The sequence below is a fragment of the Tachysurus vachellii genome, chromosome 3, assembly GCF_030014155.1.
Source record: "Tachysurus vachellii isolate PV-2020 chromosome 3, HZAU_Pvac_v1, whole genome shotgun sequence".
Classification (NCBI taxonomy): domain Eukaryota; kingdom Metazoa; phylum Chordata; class Actinopteri; order Siluriformes; family Bagridae; genus Tachysurus; species Tachysurus vachellii.
Genome location: NC_083462.1, coordinates 13,915,480 through 13,937,173, shown reverse-complemented (window position 1 = coordinate 13,937,173; position 21,694 = coordinate 13,915,480). Strand labels below are relative to the sequence as shown.

General features: G+C 37.8%; 1 protein-coding gene across 1 annotated transcript in view; it reads right to left on the bottom strand.

Annotated features, from left to right (window-relative positions):
* Window positions 1-17,316: 17,316 nt before the first annotated feature.
* Window positions 17,317-21,694, bottom strand: part of grin2da (glutamate receptor, ionotropic, N-methyl D-aspartate 2D, a) — a 102,121-nt gene continuing 97,743 nt past the window's right edge. The window contains exon 14 of the mRNA XM_060864902.1: window positions 17,317-21,458. Coding sequence (XP_060720885.1) covers window positions 18,468-21,458 — 2,991 coding nt within the window. The 3' untranslated portion in view covers window positions 17,317-18,467. The remainder of the gene's footprint in view (window positions 21,459-21,694) is intronic.

Genomic DNA, 21,694 nt, shown 5'->3' with positions numbered 1-21,694 from the left:
ATACTTATAATCTTTCCCATTCTTGTTGTGTTAAATTGAAAAATGGCTAAGTACAGCAGCCTAACCCTTTGTTGGTTGCTAATTTTATTATTGTTAAATATGCACCATCAGAGAAATGTGCATGTGATTCATTGGATTATAGTAATTAGACCATCCTGACCAAGACAAAGACCTACCATGTCAGCCTCTTGAAGAAGGAGCACCCGGTAGAGGTATATTCCTTTATGGTGGAGGATGAAGGGTTGTGTGGAGACTGCATAGCCAGGTAAAGCTGAGAAACCTAGAAGAGGACCAACAAATTAAAATGGAAGGTATATTCAGTGAATACCCAGACCTGTTTCAATAGAGTCATGGATAGACCAAGCTGCTCCAGCACACCACTTGAAGAACCTACAGTAATACAACAGTGACTATAGACAGTGACTTAATGACTAATAGGGCCATAGCCATTAAACTAGTCGCCAACATCTAGTGAATGAAGTAGCCCTATTATCACTATGCCCAAAAAGGATGGTTGTTTGAGATGAATGTATGATGCATGTTAAATGATGAATGATAAATGTATTTTCTCAGCTTGATGTTTACCATATGCCCCCACAATAAAAACCACATTGAGATAATTAGGCAAGCTACATTTATACCCTCCCTAGACTTGTGTAAGTGGTATTGACATATTGTGGTATTGTTTACACAGTTATATGCTGCCCCTTGGTCTATTCCAGGTCACAGACATGGAGTGAAGAGTGTTGAACAGCCTACCTTAATGATGAGGTCATATATATATCGACGCCTGGGAGACCATCTCTAACGTCTGTGTTGTGCTCTATAGCAAATTATTTATGTAGCTTTGTCCTTAAACCTGCAGTTGAGTAAACAATGCAAAAAGGTTGTTATCTGGGCTACCAGCTTGGCAAAAGGGAAACTGTCCACAAGTGGACAACCAGCTACAGTAAAAGTAGGAAGCATTCAAAGCAATAAAAAAATCCCAGGCCAAGAAGCAAGTGAGGTCCTCCTAGGGTCTTTCTCTGTCTGCCAATGCTGCAAATACTCCATAGAGTGGAGTGGGACCTGTGAAGTAGCCTTTAACACCGTACAAGGCTTTACTTTACTGTAGCTATACCTGTGTCTCAGAATACTGTTGCCTAAATGACCTTTAATAAACAAACAGCATTATCATTATTTTAACAAATAATGTTCTCTCAACCCTATGAAAAATATGAAACCTTTAACCATGAAACCTTTAGTGTTCAGTTTTCTAAGTATATCAGATGACATCTGGGACTGCTATTGAAAAGTCTTGACTTCACACAATGCTACCTGGTGAAAGTAAATTGCTCAGCTATAGGACTAAAAGCTATCCTCATACAAAGCTTCACAGGTACAAAGCCCAATCCTCCACTTGAGTCAAAAACTGCTTCTTTATTTATTTATCCTCAAAATAACTTGGCTGGCTTCTTCAGTTGATGTAGGACCAAAGACTCACGTATGGCTTGGATGGTTAGATAACATTGTGCTACCTCTCTTTGCAGCCATTCAAGTTTGATATCTGGCATAGAGCTGGTAGACAAAATGTGAGGACTGACTTCCTATCTTGATTGCTGTCCATCGGTCTTTAAGAGGACACCTGTATATGCATGTGGCCAAAAGTCTGTAAACACCAATCCATCAAACCCATATGTGAGCCTTCCTCTGTTTCCACAAAGTTTGAGTTTGCTGTATCTTTTAAAGAGTCTTTGCGGCCCCAGAACTGTTCCAACATGACAATGTCCCATTGCACAAAACAATGTCTATGAAAACAACTTTTTTCCATTATTTCATGTGGAAAGTGTGCTGCAGAGAGACCTGAAGTTGACACCAATAAAACTTCTGGAGTGAATTGTAATGCTGTGAATGCATGTCAGGCCTTCTCATGTGTCTTTAGTATGACCTCTTTAAAACTTTTGTGGCTGGATGGGCACAAGTCTGCATAGCCATTCTCCAAAATTTGGAGGAAATCCTTACCAGAAGATGGGAGGTTACTATAACAGCAAAGGGGGACTATCTGAAAAGGGGGACTAACATAAAAGGTCCTCCTTTCCCCAAAGACAATGTAAAGTTGTATAAAGTTGTAAAGTGGTATTTTCTATATCTTTATGCTACTACTAATATCACTTAATTGTTTACAATGAGATTTTACAACTTGGATCTTTGCTGAAAAATTACACCTGACAACTGACGGATCATATATAAGAAATGACAGTTTCTTTTTTAGAATCTTGTTGTTAGCTACATAGGCAGAGAGAAGACACACAGAGAGAGTGTGAAAGAGCAGAGAGAAAAGAGGTTAAACATAGATGAAAAGGATGAAATAATTTTTTTTTGTGTTCCTCCACAGGAGGATTATTGGGCCTGCTAAGGTCATCACAGTGGTCCTTTTATTCAGTCCACAGTAGTTTCCTCGTTGCTGAAAGATTCTGTAAATGAAATGAAGAAGAGAAAAAAGGATGGGTTTAGATTGTTCATCCCCTGCTGCTTTCTCTGTTAGGCCTTTTTATTTTTCATTAGGCCATCAATGTGTGATTAGCTGGCCCAACTCTCTGGCCTGCCCTCATTAATGATGTTTAAAACAGGGGTGCAGCATTTCAGGTGTCAGCACCATGGACAGTGCCTGTTGTGCTGACATAGCTCTGATGTTTTTCTCTGAAGCTGGTGGAAAGAGAAAAAACATGGTAGGAGAAAACTTGTTAGACAAACAAATAATCAGCTTTAAGAGAAAAAAGTGTGTTGCTCATGTGTATGCGGAAGGCAAAGAAATAAAGGGAATGTGTTCATGTGCAGGCTTTATTGGGCTTTGCAGCCTTGGGCAAGATATTTCCTGTAAGGATCTCTATGGAACAGGTATAGAAGGTTCTTTGAATATAAGAAGGGACCTTGAACTGTCAGAGCTGCCTGAGGTGGTAAAGCCATTGCATTTCTTTATTGAGATGTGCAATTAGAGTGACCATGTAAGGCCCTAACTGATTTCAAGTCAGCCACTCTTTCCACAAGACCCTAAAAGGGGAATGGTTTCAATCTGTTTAAGTTATATGGTTTCAATCCATCTTAGTTATATTGACCAGGCACCACTGGGCTAGATCTTCGACCTGCCTCAAGTAGGTCTCCTCCTCACACCCATCCCACACAAACTGGGCTAGACACTATGACTAGCTGGACAGCACATGACTTCAGGATGACACCATCAGGGCTGGCAGCCTTTCTACAGTTTACTATGCTAATTCACATTTCCACACATTTCAGCTGTTAGCCTCATAGCACAAATAGAAGGCATTTGGATGTCTGCCCTCACCATAGAGCAGGGTTTTGATTGATGGTCTTTAGTACATTCCATACATATACAGTAATAGCATCTTGAGATTTCTCAATTGCGCAGCCCAACAGTGGCAGCTTGGCAGTGCTGCTTGAACCTCAAGCCTAGAGCCTTAACCACTTGAGCCACCACTGCCACTGGCACAGGTGATTCAAACAAAACTGGGAAAACCAAGTAACAGTCCTTCAATCACACCAATCTCATGAAACTTCTCTACCCTTGGACAGTGGAATCACTGTCCAGAGGAGGACTCAAAAGGTTATTGTTATTGTTAACGTTATTACTAGGACCCATTTGGGCAGTGTTATTCAATTTTCCATAAATTAAAGGAAATTACAGTTTATAATGTCTCTGTAGATTGTAGTCCTTGACTTGGTATTCAATTTTAATTCAATTTTCAATTCAGTTTATTTGTGTAGCACTTTTAACAACCGATGTTGTCTCGAAGCAGCTTTACAGAAGCATAGAAGAAGATTTCATAAATTTTAAAGTTTAACATTAAGTTACTATTTATCTCTAACATACTATACGATACTATCCCTAACAATCAAGCTTGAGGTGATGGAGACGAGGAAAAAAATCAATTCATTTCAGTTAAATTCATTCATCTTCTACTGCTTATCTGAACTACCTCGGGTCACGGGGAGCCTGTGCCTATCTCAGGCGTCATCGGGCATCAAGGCAGGATACACCCTGGACGGAGTGCCAACCCATCACAGGGCACACACACACAATCAACCTACCATGCATGTCTTTGGACTGGGGGAGGAAACCGGAGTACCCGGAGGAAACCCCCGAGGCACGGGGAGAACATGCAAACTCCACACACACAAGGTGGAGGCGGGAATTGAACCCTGACCCTGGAGGTGTGAGGCGAATGTGCTAACCACTAAGCCACCGTGCCCCCCCTTCAGTTAAATTCAATTTAATTCAATTAATTTGTATAGCTCTTTTAACATTTCACATTGTCTCAAAGCAGCTTTACAAAAGTATAGAAACAAAAGAGAAAAAAATGATAAGAAAAATAAAAGGCAGAATAGAAAGAAATAAATGAATGCATATAAGTTTAAAATGTATTTAAAATTTAAAATACTATATATTTTTAACATCTATCCCCAATACACACCAAAGGTGATGATGGCAAGGAAAACCTCCCTGAGATGATATGAGGAAGAAACCTTGAGAGGAATCAGACTCAGAAGGGAACCTCATCCTCATTTGGGTGACACTGGACAGGTAATAATGTAAATGTAAATAATGTCCTTTCTACAACAGTTTATAATATTGCAACCGAAAGCTCCTGAGGAAATATCTCATTCAGCTATACAAATATTTGCTCTTAGTGTCCAGCCTCCAGATCAATATAGTCCTTGATTGTTTATCTTTGTCTATGAAATATAAAATATGTTGTTTGTGAATGTCACTGTAATGGCATACATTTAAAGCTACATTTATCCACCTTGACATATAATCAGTTCTACAGAAAATAGAGAAGGACTTTTTTTAGTACAGTTTTGTCAGTGTTAGGCAAGTTTCAGTGAATTAAAGGAAATTACAATTTGTAATGTCTCAGTAGGTTGTGGTCCTTGACTTGGTATTCAATTTCAATTCAATTTTCAATTCAATTGATTTGTATAGCGCTTTTAACAATTGACATTGTCTCAAAGTATCTTTACAGAAGCATAGAAAATTAAAATTAATTTTCGTTACTAGTCCAGATTGCATTACCAAATATTCTTGGGTAGTGATAAAAGTTTCCTTCTTATCCTGATAAGTTCACTTGTACTACTGAATTCACATTTGGTGAACAGTGGACTTGATTCAGAATGTTCAGATTTGGTCAGACTGGATTTGAATCTAGAACATCTAAAACATTTCTCCTGTCTTGATCAGTGGCGCCTCAGAAACTTTTAATAGGGGCAGCCAGAGGAGGCCACAGCAAATTTTGAATTGTTTTGTTTGATCAGGGGATGTGGTAGTATAGTGGTTATCAAGTGTTGGCTTACCAATTGGAATGTTGTGAATTTGAATCCCATATCCACCAAGCTGGCCCTTAACCCTCAAATGCTCAGCTGTATAAAAGATGCTGGAAATGAAATGAAACATACTTATGACAACATTGTGTGTCCTTCTCGCTGCTGAGACAATCCTGTTTAATCCCATTCCACTTCCTATGATATGATTGACCTCCCAATTAATTCTCATTCTTGTAAATGTGTGAATGTGAAGTCAGATCTTTCTCTGTGATTATGATTCATGGCAACCAGTTACAGCTTGTTAGTGTTATACTGGGTGTCAGAAGAGCCTGAAGCAGGTCTATTGTACATGGCTAGTGAAGTGGGAGTGCACAAGGATTGGACTACGTACATATATTTTCAGTAACGTGATGTTTTAAAATCAAATTGTCTGTGCAAGTTGATAAAGTGTGCAAAATGTAATTGTCAGCTACAGATGAGGCATCCAATCTGTTTTGAGAATTTTCCTCATGATGAGCTAGTTTCGTGCCAGCTAGTGTGGGCAGAGGTGATGTTCATTTTTAACACATCAACCAAATGTGACCAGAATGTAGCACGGACCCACATTTTCACCCTATTTTTTATTCCTTATGCTGTTTCTATTCTGACTTATTAGCTTAACTACATAATATGTAAATGTGATGTGTATACACAGTGAAAACTATATTCCTTTATTTAGCCATGCTAGTAATAATTGAGAATTGCTCTTGTGCAAAGAGAGTGGGAAGACAGATTATTAGGTATAGTCTGACATTTACATAATTTGATCAAATATTTTACAATTGAGCTAAAAGGACCTTGCTTCAGGGAACTGCAGTCGCATTTTGGTGGATCTGGGATTTGATCTCACAACCTTCTGAACAATAAGTCAACAACTTTACCACTAGGCTACCACATCTACTCAATTCAATTCAAGTTGTATAGCGCTTTTTAAAATTAACATTGTCTCAAAGCAGCTTTACAGAACATAAACATAGAACAAAAGGTTAATATAAAGAATAATATAAAGATTAATAGAATACAAAATTCAAGATTAATAGTAGATATATTTAAATGTGTATGTATGTATCCCCTATGAGCAAGTCTGAGGTGAATCAGGCAGCAGTGGCATGGAAAAACTCCTTTAGATGGTAAAGGAAGAAACCTTGAGAGGAACCAGACTCAAAGGGGAACCTCATCCTCATCTCTGTGGACTTGTCATGTAAAGGTTATGGGAAATTGTACAATGTGCTCTGGGACTCTGAGATGTGTAGAATAACAGACACAGAAGACATAAACAGACCCTACAACATTGCTTTCAATCTACTTTGACATTCCAATCCACCAGAAGAATGAGTGTGTCCCCACTGGATTGCTAAACACATACATTCATTCGCATACTGTATACCATAAGATGAGGTGTGATGTAGATTGTTTTATTTCCTTATTATTCAATTTTATTTTTTATTTTATTTTTACTCCTTTCTGAATATATTTTTGAATGCTTGTTATTTTGAATCTTGTCTTATCTCTCCTTAAATTCAGGATTTAAGAATAAAATTGTATGGCGCTAAATGGCATTACCAAAACTATTTATAACAAAAAACGTTAAAATTAATAACAGCAACAAAAAAAAAAGATAAAAGATTTGTCACTACATGCTTATTTTTTGGGAGGGTGTTTGCCCTGTGGTGGCCCTGTAGCTTATGATCAATAGCAGGGGCATTGCTGGAAGGGAAGGGGTGAGGGGCTTAGACCCCTGAGACTACGACTAAAGTAAAAATGACAACACGACTCTTAATAACAAAAGTGTATTAATATACTGTATTTATAACCTAAACCTACATTTTACTGATTAAAGATTAAAAGACTGATTAAACTGATGAATTTGAAAAATGTAATTCAAGTTAAATTATTATTTTTAAAATGTTTTCAGTCTTTAAAATACCAGGGCTTTTAACAGTCCATGAGAGGCTTAAGCCACCTTCACAACGCCACTGATCAGAAGTAGTGATTAATCTGTCATGCACCATCTCCCTATGTGAATAATATGATGGAATATATTTTCCATTACAGTGGAACATCCTTGTACCTGTTATGACCTGAGTCTGATGAAAGTGAAATCACATTTCTCCTCTGTCACTGGATGCTCAAAAATCCAATGATTTTTAGGAATAAATCAACAAATCCCAGCTGCTAATATACAGGATGAGCTTTGCCTTTATGAGTGGCTTTGAAGCGTTTAGTACACAGGGACATTATCAGTTTTTCAACTGCAAGATTTGTAGCAGGTTCTAAATAATTATTATTATTATTTTTTAACTAGTATATTAACTGACTGCTAGATCTCCAACATCTCCTGAGCATATATTTCAGTTCTGTCAAAACAGTTCAACTATTCCTATTAATTTAATATAAACATTATAAAAGTAGATTTGCATTTCATGTTTATGTTTGGATTCACCGATTAATATCCCTACAGATATTTTCTGATATTTAACCGATTCAGAGAGAAGCTGCCAACTCCAAATCAATTCAATTCAATTTAAGTTTATTTGTATAGCTTTTTACAATTGACATTGACCTCAAAGCAGCTTTACAGAACATAAATATAAAGAATAATAAAAAAGATTAATAGAATACAAAATTCAAGATAGATTAATATTAGATAGATTTAGTTCACAATGTGTATGTATTTATCCCCAATGAGGAAGTCTGAGGTGACTCAGGCAGCAGTGGCAAGGAAAAACCTTACCTTAGATTTTAAGGAAGAAACCTTGAGAGGAACCAGACTCAAAGGAGAACCCATCCTCATATGGGTGACACTGGAGGGTGTGATTATAAATATACAGTCTAACAAATGTTGTATTGATTCAAAAGATCACATAAAGTTCACATCTCCTCTATAGAGTCTAACTGGAGCTGATAGGTCTCTAGATGCCTCAGGACTCACAGAGTCGGCCTCATCTCAGTGGAGGTCCAAAATCTTCATTGCAAAATCTTCATTGGAAGACAATCTGAGCTGGTACAATTTCTGGATGCCTCGGGATGGGTAGAAAGAGAGAATGCCTTTGTTTTTTGTATCACGTGTTAGCCCCACCCTTTCCTTATCCGTTCCCATCTCTGCTCACCTCCTTGTGTTACAATGATTGTCACCCCTATTTATACCTGCGGTCTTGCGGCTGGTTTTTTTTTTTTTTTTTGCTAAGTCATTGTGTTTGTGCCTAGTGTTTCTGGCCCTTTGTTATTTTTTTTCTATATAAACCCCTTTTATGTTATCTCTGCATATTGGTCTGTATTTTGGTCTGTATATTGGACTGGATTACTCTACATTAATAATTGGACCAATTAATAATTAATTATTAATTATTTATAACATTTATTTTATTTATATATTTGTTTATATACTAAACATATATATACTAAACTATATAATATACTATATACTATATATACTATACAATATACTATATATACTAAACATAAATATAATTGTTTATAACAGTTTATAATCACACCCTCCAGTGTCACCCAAATGAGGATGAGGTTCACTTTTGAGTCTGGTTCCTCTCAAGGTTTCTTCCTCTTCCATTTAAGGGAGTTTTTCCTCACCACAGTCGCCTCAGTCACCTCACACTTGTTCATTAGAGATAAATACACGCACATTTAAACATAAGTCTAATATTAATCTTGACGTTTTGTAGTATATTTCTTATGCTCTGTAAAGCTACTTTGAGACAATGTCCAATGTTAAATGTTGTTTATTTTTTTGTATGTTATGATAAACTGGTGATTTACCGTTAATGTGCTGTGTGCTGTTTGTTATTTGCTCGTCCTGTACAGCGAGTCTGTAGTTTTAGATCTTTGTACAATTTAACACAAGAATTTATGTATTTTTTTAGCAGTTAATTCATTCTCCAGCAGATGGCACCAGTATCCACAGTATTACTACAAATCCAAGGAGACATGTGCATATGTCCACATTAGTATATAATTCTAAAGCCGTAGAAATAAAAGCATAAAATTAAAAATCACTTCACTGGATTTAAGGACCAAAAAGTGTTCAATCAATGTCTCAGTGCTCACAAGGTGAAGTGCATAAAGACATTTTTGCCAAGGTTGAAGCTCAGCTTTTAGTGTGTGTGTGTGTGTGTGTGTGTGTGTGTGTGTGTGTGTGTGTGTGTGTGTGTGTGTGTGTGTGTGTGTCAGAAGTGATTTGAGAGACAGGTAACTTTGATCGAGGTGTGTTCTGCCTGCTCATACAAACACAGGCAATGTACTATATGAACTCTATAAGTTCTTTAAACACTTTTTCCTCCAGTTTATTGTATTAACCCCAAGACAAATATTTCTGGACGATCGACAGAGTCCAGTATGTCATTGGATATTACATGCAAGATTTTAACTTTCATGAATAAATGTATTCCATTTGAACCCCTGATGAATTTGGTATGTGTTTCCTAAACAGGACAATTATCATTTATATGTAATCCTATTCAAGTGCAAATATTCAAGTGGAGCATGTAGAGCAAATAATAAATACAAAATGAAGTATACAGTATGTAGATTTTTTCTCTTCAGGTCTGGTGTTTGTGGACATCATGCAGATTTTAGTCGTTTACATTTCTGTCATTTAGCAGACATCCAGAGTGACTTACATTTTTATTTCAATTTATACAACTGAGCAATAAGGGTCTTGCTCAGTGGCCCATAAGTGGCAAATTGGTGGCCCTGGAATTTGAACTTACAACCTTCCAATCAGTAGTCCAACACCTTGACCACTAGGCTAGCACTGGACCATTGATCCGGATGAATAATTAGTAAATAAAAAAAAAAATCAATATTAAACAACAAGAAAGATGTACTAGGTTCATTTCTGCTTTTTCTAAAGCATTTCTCTTGATCTCATGTTCATGTACACATCAAATATTTCTTCCCCAGATCTGGCAATATATTTTAGGCAAAATGTAAACAAAACTAAGTAAATTACATTATAAACTTATTATATACCCCGAGACCAAATTAATGCCTTTTGGTGGTAACATGATTGGCTTTTGTGGATATGGAATTTCAACATAAAATTATTTTTGTGTTCATTAGTAGTCAAGAAATGTTGAACCTTGATGTGGATTTTCATCAACAAATATAAGTCCAGGATATGTTCATATTGATTTGCTGAAATCCAATAATTGGCAATCCAATAACACTCACTGCACTTAATCTAGTCTTTCTGCTGCAAGAAAACATCTTGAAATGGCTTCGAGTTTTGTTTATCCACCGCCCGAGAACAAGGTGATTTATCTTTAACAAAGTGCTCATCTGAAAGGTTTGAATAAGAAACAGCAGGAAGAATATTTGCAACACAGTTTTTTCAATGGTAATGTAGAGGACTATTGCCACTAATAACTACAAGAACTCATACTCCATGTTCTACCACAGTATAAAGGATGTATATGTTAAGAGATTGTGTGTCTGTTTTAACCAAACTAAGCCTGTGACGTGTGTTGTAGACAAATTTTCACAAGTCACTAAGGGAAACAACTTTTTTTTTATATATAAATGGGAGTTGACTTAACGAGCATCTTCTGTATTTCATTAACAGCATTTGGGCAGACATTGTCATCCAGAGCAACTTACATTTTATCTCATCTTTACACAACTGAGTAATTGAGGGTGGATGCTTGGTGGACCTTGGATTCAAGTTCACAACCTTCTGAGCAATGGTCCAACACCTTAACCACTAAGCTACCATGTTCAACAGCAGCTAATTAACATATAAGTTTGTACATTTAAAGTATTTGGACACCCTTATCCAGAGCGACCTAGCTCATGTATTAGGGTTAGGGGACCTTCTCAGGGGCCCAACAGAGGCAGCTTGGTGGACCTGGTGGATTTTAACTCACACCTTTCCACTCAGTAGTCCAACACCATAACCACTAAACCACTACCTTCTCTATCTTGCTGTACAGGGCTTAATGTGTAATCCACGAGCTACCAGAACACCAAGGGAGAGTTATTTATTAAGTTAATTAATTAATTAAGTATACAGAAAATCAACACTTCTGTAATGTTGAATATCATCATAGACCTGACACTGCTATTAGCATCATTATAAATAGTTATTAGTTATAAATAGTGGTGACTGGGGGCTATGTATATAAAAGAAAATAATTTTTGGTTTGTCCTCTTCTTGCTTTAATGATGGTGCCCACACAAGCTAACTGATCCATTTTTGATTAAATTAAATCATTAAACCGAGACGCTGAGAAATGAAGAGCGCACAATTCAAAAAGTGTTATTAATATTAATTCTACAGGTCTACTCATATGTATTTAATCAGTTCTGTCTGTCTGGATCTGTATGTAGTGACAGCTACTGTAGGTAGCTAGAGTTATAAATTACTCAATAAAATTCTGAAACTTATTAAATAATCAGACAAAATTTTATTCAGCAGCTCCTATCGTGCTGCAAGTCTGAATGGGTTTTAAGTAACAGATTTCACTCATTTTCATTATTGGTTTAAGGATAAAGTAAGTTAGAAGGTCAGTCCCTTTGATCATTATATTGAGATACCATGCATTCAGGTTGACAAGAAAACTTTAGTATTTTTTTTTCCCCTCATTTTTTCTTTTTTCCCAGTGAAGCCTTGCGTCTGACTGTGAACCGAATTGACAAAAGCTTGTTGATGATGAAAACACAGTGTACCTATACGAGTCAGTGGAGTTCTAGCAGCAAGGCATTACTAATATTGACATCTGCATTACTATCTAGCAGAATTTCATGCAGGCTGTGCGGTCCATGAAAGAAAATGCATTTTAACTGATCAAGCAGTATGAAGTTGCAGTGCAATTTGATTTGATAAAATATCGAATTTCTTCAAAATTGATGTATAATCCCGACTCAGTCTCTTAAGTTATTTTTAATATTTTTGTCATATAGAAATACAAAAACATACATAGCACAGGGTTGAATTTTGGGAAGGATTGTCCTAGCAGTTGAAAAGAAAAAAATGCATTTGAGCATCATTAAGGATTCAGAAAATCGGCTGCTTTTTCTTTCATCATATCCATGCTCCATAGTTATGAACTGGTCTTCATGGAGGTGAATGTATTTATGGAAATGTATTTATGGAAAGGGGTGTACATCAGACAAGGACCATACTGTAAGATTATTTAATTCATATTTTCTATTATATTTATTTAATTTTTAAAAGATAAAAGGTGCCACACTGCTTCAGCCGAGTTTTTTTTTTTTTTTTTAATATCAGTGAATGATGATCAGTGCACATTATATTTTCATCTGAAACAGAAGGGATTCACTGATGCAGGAATTCACTTATGTATAATTAAATGCTGGCCCATGAGTCAGTAAATTCTGACAGAGATTATCTCCTGTCTTGTTCAGTGGACAAGTATTTGAATCAGATTTGTCTCTTTTCACGTTCTCACTCTTGCAGTAGAAGTTTATACTGACATGAGCAAAGAAATATGTTCTAAACCACCACAAATAGCAAGAATTATTAGCTATTTTATGCTGATTGAACCAGTTATCTGGCATAGATATCTGATTGATCAGGATTAATCTAACTTTGGTTCCTGCTTATACCCGATATAGAAATAACCATACACTATTTATATATATCAAAAACATTTTCATGCAATATACAGTAGTTTCACCCTCAAGAAGTCAAAAAAATATGATACAGGCCTCAGTATCATACGATATGACCAGTAAAAGTCAATAAAAAATAAACAGCTGATGTAAGCAATTTGAAATAATGGAATTCTTGAAAGTGTTACTGTATTTGTGTTTATTGTAGACTTAAATTTAATAATACACTATATGACCAAAAGTGGGCAATAATATAAAGTGCTGCTGTAACAGTCTTTGCTCTTCTGGGAAGGCTTTTGAGTATATATTGTAATGGAGCAGTCCGGATTTGTGCTTATTTTGTTCACAGGAGCGCAAGGTAGCGATGCTCTGCGAGAGCTCCTAGTGCACAGCAGTAGTCCTAATTCATCCAAAACTTGTTCAGAGCAATTCAAATCAGGGTTTTATTATTTAGGTCACTTGAGATCTTCCTTTCTTCCTAAAACCTTGGTTCTTGGAACTATGTCTTCATGGGTGCTACTTCATATCCATTGGCATTTTTATGCAGGAACAGGTGATGCTACAACATACAAAGAAGGAAAGGTTTGCTAGGAAAGGTTTGTCCAATCTTACCTGTACCGCACGTTTCAATCCAATCATGTAGGAGCCACATCTGATTCCACCTGTTTAATGAGTTGGATTTTGCTTGTTTGGAATGAAAACCCATTTCTGGATGAGACTGAACATGCCGTTGTAGACAACTTTGTGGCAACATATTGAAGGCAGACATGTGGCTGTTGGGGGCATGGTGGCTTAGTGGTTAGCACGTTCGCCTCACACCTCCAGGGTCGGGGTTCGATTCCCGCCTCCACCTTGTGTGTGTGGAGTTTGCATGTTCTCCCCGTGCCTCGGGGGTTTCCTCCGGGTACTCCGGTTTCCTTTTTTGTCCCTAGTGTGTGTCCCTAGTGTGTAATTGCGGCCCTAGTGTGTGATTGCGTGAGTGAATGAGTGTGTGTGTGTGCCCTGCGATGGGTTGGCACTCCGTCCAGGGTGTATCCTGCCTTGATGCCCGATGACGCCTGAGATAGGCACAGGCTCCCCGTGACCCGAGGTAGTTCGGATAAGCGGTAGAAAATGAATGAATGTATAATTGTTATTTTGATTGTTTTTATGGTTTAACTTGGGCAGTCAAATGAAGTAAGAGGTCTCATCATTCATTCATTCATTCATTTTCTACCTCAGGTCACGGGGAGCCTGTGCCTATCTCAGGCGTCATCGGGCATCAAGGCAGGATACACCCTGGACGGAGTGCCAACCCATCGCAGGGCAGGTCAGTGATGAAAGAATTTAGTTGCTGCTAATATATGGCTAGAATGTGGCCCAGGTATTTGAGCCAGATTAATCAAAGTTGAGGTGGTCCAATGTAGTATGTAAAATCCATAAGATATTTGTCCAGCCATGGTCATGGACTCAAACTGGAATTGAGCTGATAGAATTAATACAATGCATTAACTATTTTGGACATCTGTGCTATAGAGCCTGGCAGAAGTTACAAGAAAAGATCAATATATCATATTAAGTATGTAATATGGAATTGAATCGAAGGACATTTTTATCAGGATTAAAATAGACAGAGTTTAAATGTAGAAAGGAGTGAGAGAAGAATGGAGAATGGGATGTAATCATAGTCATTATGCTGTTATCAGGCTGATTTTACATCATGTCCGTGAGTTGTGAACTCACGTTGACATGATGGAAATGTATGCAGAGTGGAAATAATATATTAGTGCAAGTTGTCTCCTTCATTATCAGACAGTTTCTCAGAACACAGAAACAATGTTAGCTGGACATTTATCGTTAATGGACACATCCATGGTACTACCATGTGTCAGTGCTGGTTAATCATCCAAGTAATATTAAGTGGTGGTCAATGTTGAAATAATAACCATCTCTCTTTCTCTGTCTCTCTCTCTCTCTCTCTCTCTCTCTCACACACACACACACACATACACACACACACACACACACACACACACACACACACACACACACAGTGAAGTATAAAGCTGAAACACCAGTCAATTATTGTATTAAAATCTTTTATTCTGTTACTGTTGCAGCACAGCATAGTATATTCTTCCAAGATTAAGTGGCCCGGCGCATCACACCCATGTGGCTTCCCCAGAGAGAGGGGAACCGCACAAGGAATCCAACATAGTAGCACAGAGGCACAGCCGTCCTGGCACAGAGTGGCATTTAACAAAAGTGGCTCTGCTCAGCTACATTATAGAGTAATACAGAGCAGCATTATGTGGATTTGTGTGCGAATGTGTGTGTGCATGTGTGTGTGTGTGGTTGTGTGTGCATATGTATATTCAGTAAAATCCAGTGTAGTTTGGGACACACACACACACACACACGTGTACAATCACAGAAATTTATCTAAATCAGCATATACTTCTATGCCACTTTCCTGTGAGACATACTGCATAATGCAAAGCTTGTGGCTCAAACATACATGCTCAATAAAGAGCCAGCTGAACCTTTTTATTATTTCGAAAATATTCTATCCCACCATCACAACCAAACTACAGTGACACGGTCATCTGGACACACACATACACACTCACACACACACCCACACACACACACACATTCACGGCATCGGTTGTAACTTTTTCTCATAGTGGACAATGGCCAGCTGTGCAACACAGTAGGACACTGGTCTCTGATATCAGTGAGTGTAAGACAAAAGAGGACAGACAAAGACAAAAGACAAATTTATAGAGAATAAATGTATAGAATAAACATATATATCTTTTCTTTGAAATATATATATATATATATATATATATATATATATATATATATATATATATATATATATATATATATATATTCTGTAATTTAGATATAGACTTACTCACAACAGTAAAAAAGTAGACACTATCAACACAAGAGACAAATAGAGAAAAAGGCCTTTTTAAGATTAATTAGTGGTCAGATTAATTAGTAAGTTAAAATCTTTCACATAATCCTAAAATTGTGACATAAAGCATAATTCGTAATAAATAAATGTTTAAAGCGTTTATGTGAATAGAAGATCGAACAAAATTACCATCTGAATCATGTTCTTGCGGGTTATATATGGGTTTTACATATGTATATATATATATATATATATATATATATATATATATATATATATATATATATATACGTATATATATTTATGTATATATATATATATATATACGTATATATATATATATATATATATATATATATATACGTATATATATATATATATATATATATATATATATACGTATATATATATATATATATATATATATATATATATATATATATATATATATATATATATATATATATATATATATATAGCACATTTTATCATTAAATCTGGTAAAAGACATGAGTGAAACTAATATTTTTGTCTTCAGCTAGACTTTTATGCTGAACACATATTAATCTATTGCTATCTAAACTTCACAAACACATATATGAGGTACATCTATATATAAAGAAATCTAGACAAGTATTGCACAACAGTCAAAATTGGAATTAAATGATGTACATATAAGCTGACAAGTGTTAAATTTTTGTGTCAAGATAAACAATGCATACAGATTTAGAGGAAACTGGTGACATTCAAGTATGTCACTGATTCTGGCTCTTGAGGATTTAAAATACATTTTACTGTGCTCTTGATATGTACATCACAGTCATCAAAGGTTTAGCGCACAGTATCTTGACATTGTTCAGCTCATTAACAATATAACATATTCCAATTAGTACTATTTTTGAAAAGCTCAGCATACAATAGATAAGCTTAGTATGGCTCAGATGCAGTCACAAGCACACAAAAAAAGCTAAGTTACCCCGCTGGTCTGTAATTAGGACTGTGTCAATTACATATAGAACTTTCGGTGGGAGGTTTTATACAGTAAAAGAAAGCTTTTAACGTAATAGAACGAAAGAGAAAATGTAAAGTAAAAAATCCAAAAATCGAATCTTAAATGCTAACAACTGAAATTTCCGTCAAAATTGTATGATTCTGGAAAATTTCTGGAACAGCTACAAACATCTAAGTTTATATTTGACTCAGTCCTCAGTGCCAACGTGCAGATGCCCTTATTAACATATCATGGTCAATCATAGCAATCACAAAGCTAATAGCAAAATCTAAATTAAACACTTTTTCCAGATATTCCTGGGTTCTGATCTTCAGTCATATTGTTTTTTTTTTAAAGTGCCAGAATTTAATTCATATATATTTATATATTTTTTTATAAAATCATAAACTAATGTCTGGTTTATTATTCACATTTGCCAAAATCTGCATGACTTAATTAAGTATGGATCGCAACAACTAGTAAAGTGACAAAGCAGAGCAGTTAGAAAAAACATGTAAAAACACAGTGCTTAACTGTAAACAGTGCTCTCCTGCTTATCACCCTCTGAATAATGACATGTTCTAAATCTAACATTGACATCTGATTGATGGTACAGCGCTCAATATGGCTAGCTATTTCATTTTTGCACTTTTAACAATTTAACGAAAAACAGTTAAAATGGGTTATTGACTTGATTTACCCCCAAAAAGCTACGATCTTAGTTTCTTGGTTTGCAGCACACTGTGTGGTCATGGCAACATGTACATTCAGTTGTGAGGGGATGGGCTGCCACTTTTTAGGTAGTTGAAATGCTGTGTGTGCCCTCACTATTATATTGCACAGTGCTTATTTTCTCCTAATTAATAAAGTTGTAACCACAAAGTAGACACATACTGTATATAGATGAGAATTGTGTATTGCTTAAGGGGAAAAAAATTAGACCTAATGTGATATGACTGTGCAGTAGCTCATAGCAAATTTGGCACTCAGTTTCAGTGAGTCATACATACACTGATCAGTAAAAGTTGATTTACCCTGTTAGGAAAATAAACACTGAGAAAGTGAAACAGAATGCTAGCTGTTAGTCTGCAGGAGAAGGGAGTTATGTTGTTGAGGGGAGACCAAAGAGGGACCAAAAACTGCTACCTTTTTATAATGAAGGCATCCCTTGAAATACAAATGCAATGATAATATCATAATTCAAAGCTTAAAGGATGAGGGGAGGGGGTGGGGGTACGAATGCTATGAGTGTTATTAAAAGGTTTCTGCCTTTGAATCTCCCCTTGAGATCCAAGGGTCACACCTGAGTCCACAAGCACCACAACGATCAAACACCACATTCATCCAGAATATTCCACCCAAGTGCCCCATAAAACTGAGAAAAGCCAATCGCATTTAAATTATTCCTCTTTAACAGAGAGATTTTTCTGAAAGGCAGTACCATTCTTATGCAGTATAAAAAGAAAAGCCACAACATGTGATATACCTAGATCCACCTTTGTTTCAGTAGCACAATAGAGACTTGTGCAAAAAATGATGGGGATCCACCTCACCATTATGGGCCAACAAAACCAAATTGGCACAGAGTGTTTGCTGATGTCTTTTTGATTATATACCTCAGACCTCACTCTCTACACTGGAAAAGTGGGCAGAGTCTCGACGTGAGCATAAACTCTTGGTTTTGAAGGGAAGATGTGGTGATTGGTACCTCTGTGGCTGGGGCACTGAACACAGTCTCTGGTACTGGAGCTTGGCACTGGAGGAGGATATAGAGGAGGGCTGCAGGGCACCAGTTGTTGAGGAAATGGCTGATGGCGATGAAACAGAGGAGGAAGAAGTAGGAAGAGGAACATGAACCGGGTGAGCGGATGATGGAGGTGCGGGGAGAGCTGGGACCATTGGAGCTGGCAGAGATGGTGGTAGAGTCTGAGGAGATGATAACTCTCTAGACCTCTCAGAACGTTGTGATCTATGAACACTGAGGTTTGACTGACTTCCAGATTTTACTTGGCCTTGAGCTTGGTCTGGTTTGGAGGACTGCCGTTTGGGCCGGTTGATGTTGCTGAAGCTTTGGCAGTGAGGCAGCAGATCCTCTTGACTACGAGAGGTCACTCGGTTCCACTTATAGTGGTGGGGCGACTGGCAGGAACAGGCAGTATGGCATTCACTTTTTTCATGCGATCTCCTTTTAGACTTCTTTTCAGTCTTCACAGGTAATTTGTCCACAGACCAGTATCTTCGTGGAGGTGGGGGAGTTAAAGGCGATGGTGGCCACTGATTGGATCCTAAGCCTCCAGATCCCCATCGTGAGCCCTCTCCAAAACCACAGCTGCTTTCCCCACCTCCTAATCCCAAAAAAAGGTCATCTCTACTGTTTATACTACCCCCTCTCTCCCTTGAAGGATAAGTTCCAAAAAACCACCCTCCACCCCCAATGCCTCCAACAGCCCTTCCTTCATGCCCTTCCCAGTATCTTTCAAACTTTCCAAATTCGCCTGAAGAACCTTCGTCATCTGTATAGATCTCAACTGTTTTGTCTCTTTCCCTTTCAGATTCTGTCTCTATTACCCTGCTTTCTCGTCTTCTTCTTCTTCTTCTTCGTTGTTCCTCAGTTCTATCTACCTCTTCTGATTCTTCCCCTTCCTCTTCTTCTGAATCCCATTCATGAAATGACAGGCCTTCTCTTGAATAGGTCTTACCTCTTCCATTCTTTCCTAAAAGCGGTCGAATCTCACCTCCTTTTCCATATTCCTCTCTTTCAGACCCAAAGGACTGTGTTCTTTTATAGTTAAGAGGAAAAAGAGGAAGAAAAGAAGATGGAGATTCAGAACGTGTATTCCCACTACCCCAAAATTTAACTGATGTTGAGCATTTACTTGAAGTGGGATAGCGCTTACTGCTAGACTTTGGCCTGGAATGGCGATAGGGCTGAGGGTTCCTGTGGTGCTTTTCTTTTCTCCTAGCTCCTTCTTCTTCACCACCCTCTGGATTATCACTCTCTCTCCTTCCTCCCTCTCTTTTCATATCCCAGTCATAACTCCGCATAGAGCTTTCACTCTTCTTTTGAAAAGAGCTACGCCTAAGTTCAGGGTAGGAAGGCAGATTCTGTTCTATCCCCTTTTCAAATACCTCTTTATCTTTGATTTCAGCTTCCTCTTGACCAGATCGCTTTTCCTTCTCCCTTTTCCTGGATTTTCCATCCTTTTTCTTTTTCTTCTTTACTTTATGTCTCTTGTGCTCTCTTTCTCTCTCACGCTCTCCTCTCTTCTTTTTCTTTCGATCCTTCTTCCTCCTTCGTCTCTCCCTTTCTCTTTCTTTATAATAGCGTTTCTCTTCTTTGCCCTTACTTCTTACATCACTTGCTCTTCTAGCCCTCTCTTTTTCCCCCCATGAAGCCCACCACTCCTGGAGCTGTGCCAGTTGGCTAGTGGTGTTGTCTCTCACCTGTGCTTTCTGTGGGCAAGGTTTGCGTGGTGGTATGGGTGGAGGTGGACTGCAGGGTAGGGACCGAGATGACATGTGCGAATGACTTTTTCTCCTACCCAAAAGAAGGCTTGACTCCTCTGTAAGCTCATCTGTGTCAAACTCATCATATGCATCTCTTTCACCTGCTCTGTATTTGAAACTCTGTGATGATGAGTATGAATAGGTAGAGTAAGAAGGAGAATTAGATCGCGAGACTGAAACAGAAGAGGTGGAAGAGGAGCTAGAAGTGCTAGAAGAGGTTGAAATGTAGTGCACAGAAGGTGATGGTGAAATAGGAATTTGATTAGGGGAGGAGAAGGGAAGTGGCACAGGAAGAGGCAAAGGAGGAGGACGACGACCTCTTCTCCCTGCTCCATCCCTCCCTCCATACCTTCCCCCACCTCTCCTTCCCAAAGGAAGGATGTTTTCATACAGGGGTCCCCCAGAGCCTTTTCTTTTTGAAAGACTGGTTCTCCTCCATAATGACTGCTGGGGTGGAGAAGAATGAGGCAAAGTGGGGTTTATGGGCAAATGCCCAGAGGCTTGTTTTTTTTGTGGCAACCTTGGGTTTCCCAAGGGCTTTGTTTGATGTGTGGTCTTTGGAGTTTGGGAAACTATACTTTGTGGCTCTCCTAATCCCTCTGGATCAATTGGGCCATAGTATCTTTTATATTCATCCAGACCTCCTTCTCCACCACCTACTGCAGCCCACTGTGGAGGCATGCCCTGTGGGAATTGTGCAATGTCTGTGATCCCACTATTGATGGCACCTGTCTTTTCAGGGCCAGTTTTTGGACGTGTCCAACGATCCACCACAGCCAGTCGTCGATCATGACGAGGTAAAAATGTGGAACATGGCATAGGTGCTCCAAGAATTGGGCTGTTTGATGGCCCAAGAGCCATGCCCGAATGCCCAGCTGATTGCAGAGATCCAGGAATAAGGGCATTGTACACTGGCTGTTGCTGGTGAAGTTTTTGCTGCTGTTGATGTTGTGCTGTTGTGATGGAAGAGTTGGCTACATTTGCAGTCACCATGTGAGGAGGAGCAGGAGGGGGCATAGGGGAGATCGGATCATATTGTGGAAGTGTTTGGTTACCTACAGGGGTGGTTTCATCTTCAAAACTGCAGCAGCTGTACATTCCCTGCAAAAGATTTTAAGAAAGGCTAAATTTGTCTTCTTTGAAACATACATATCCAAAGGCTCTAAATAATATCTTAACAAAACTCAAAATGAACTAAAAATATTGCCATAATATTGCAACTGCCTACGTTTTGGGTACTTGCTGATGCAATACATCACACACACTACAGTGTCACCCAACCTACATGAAATATTAATGTATTGCTTTTCCACTATTGGAGTTTACTATCTTACTTG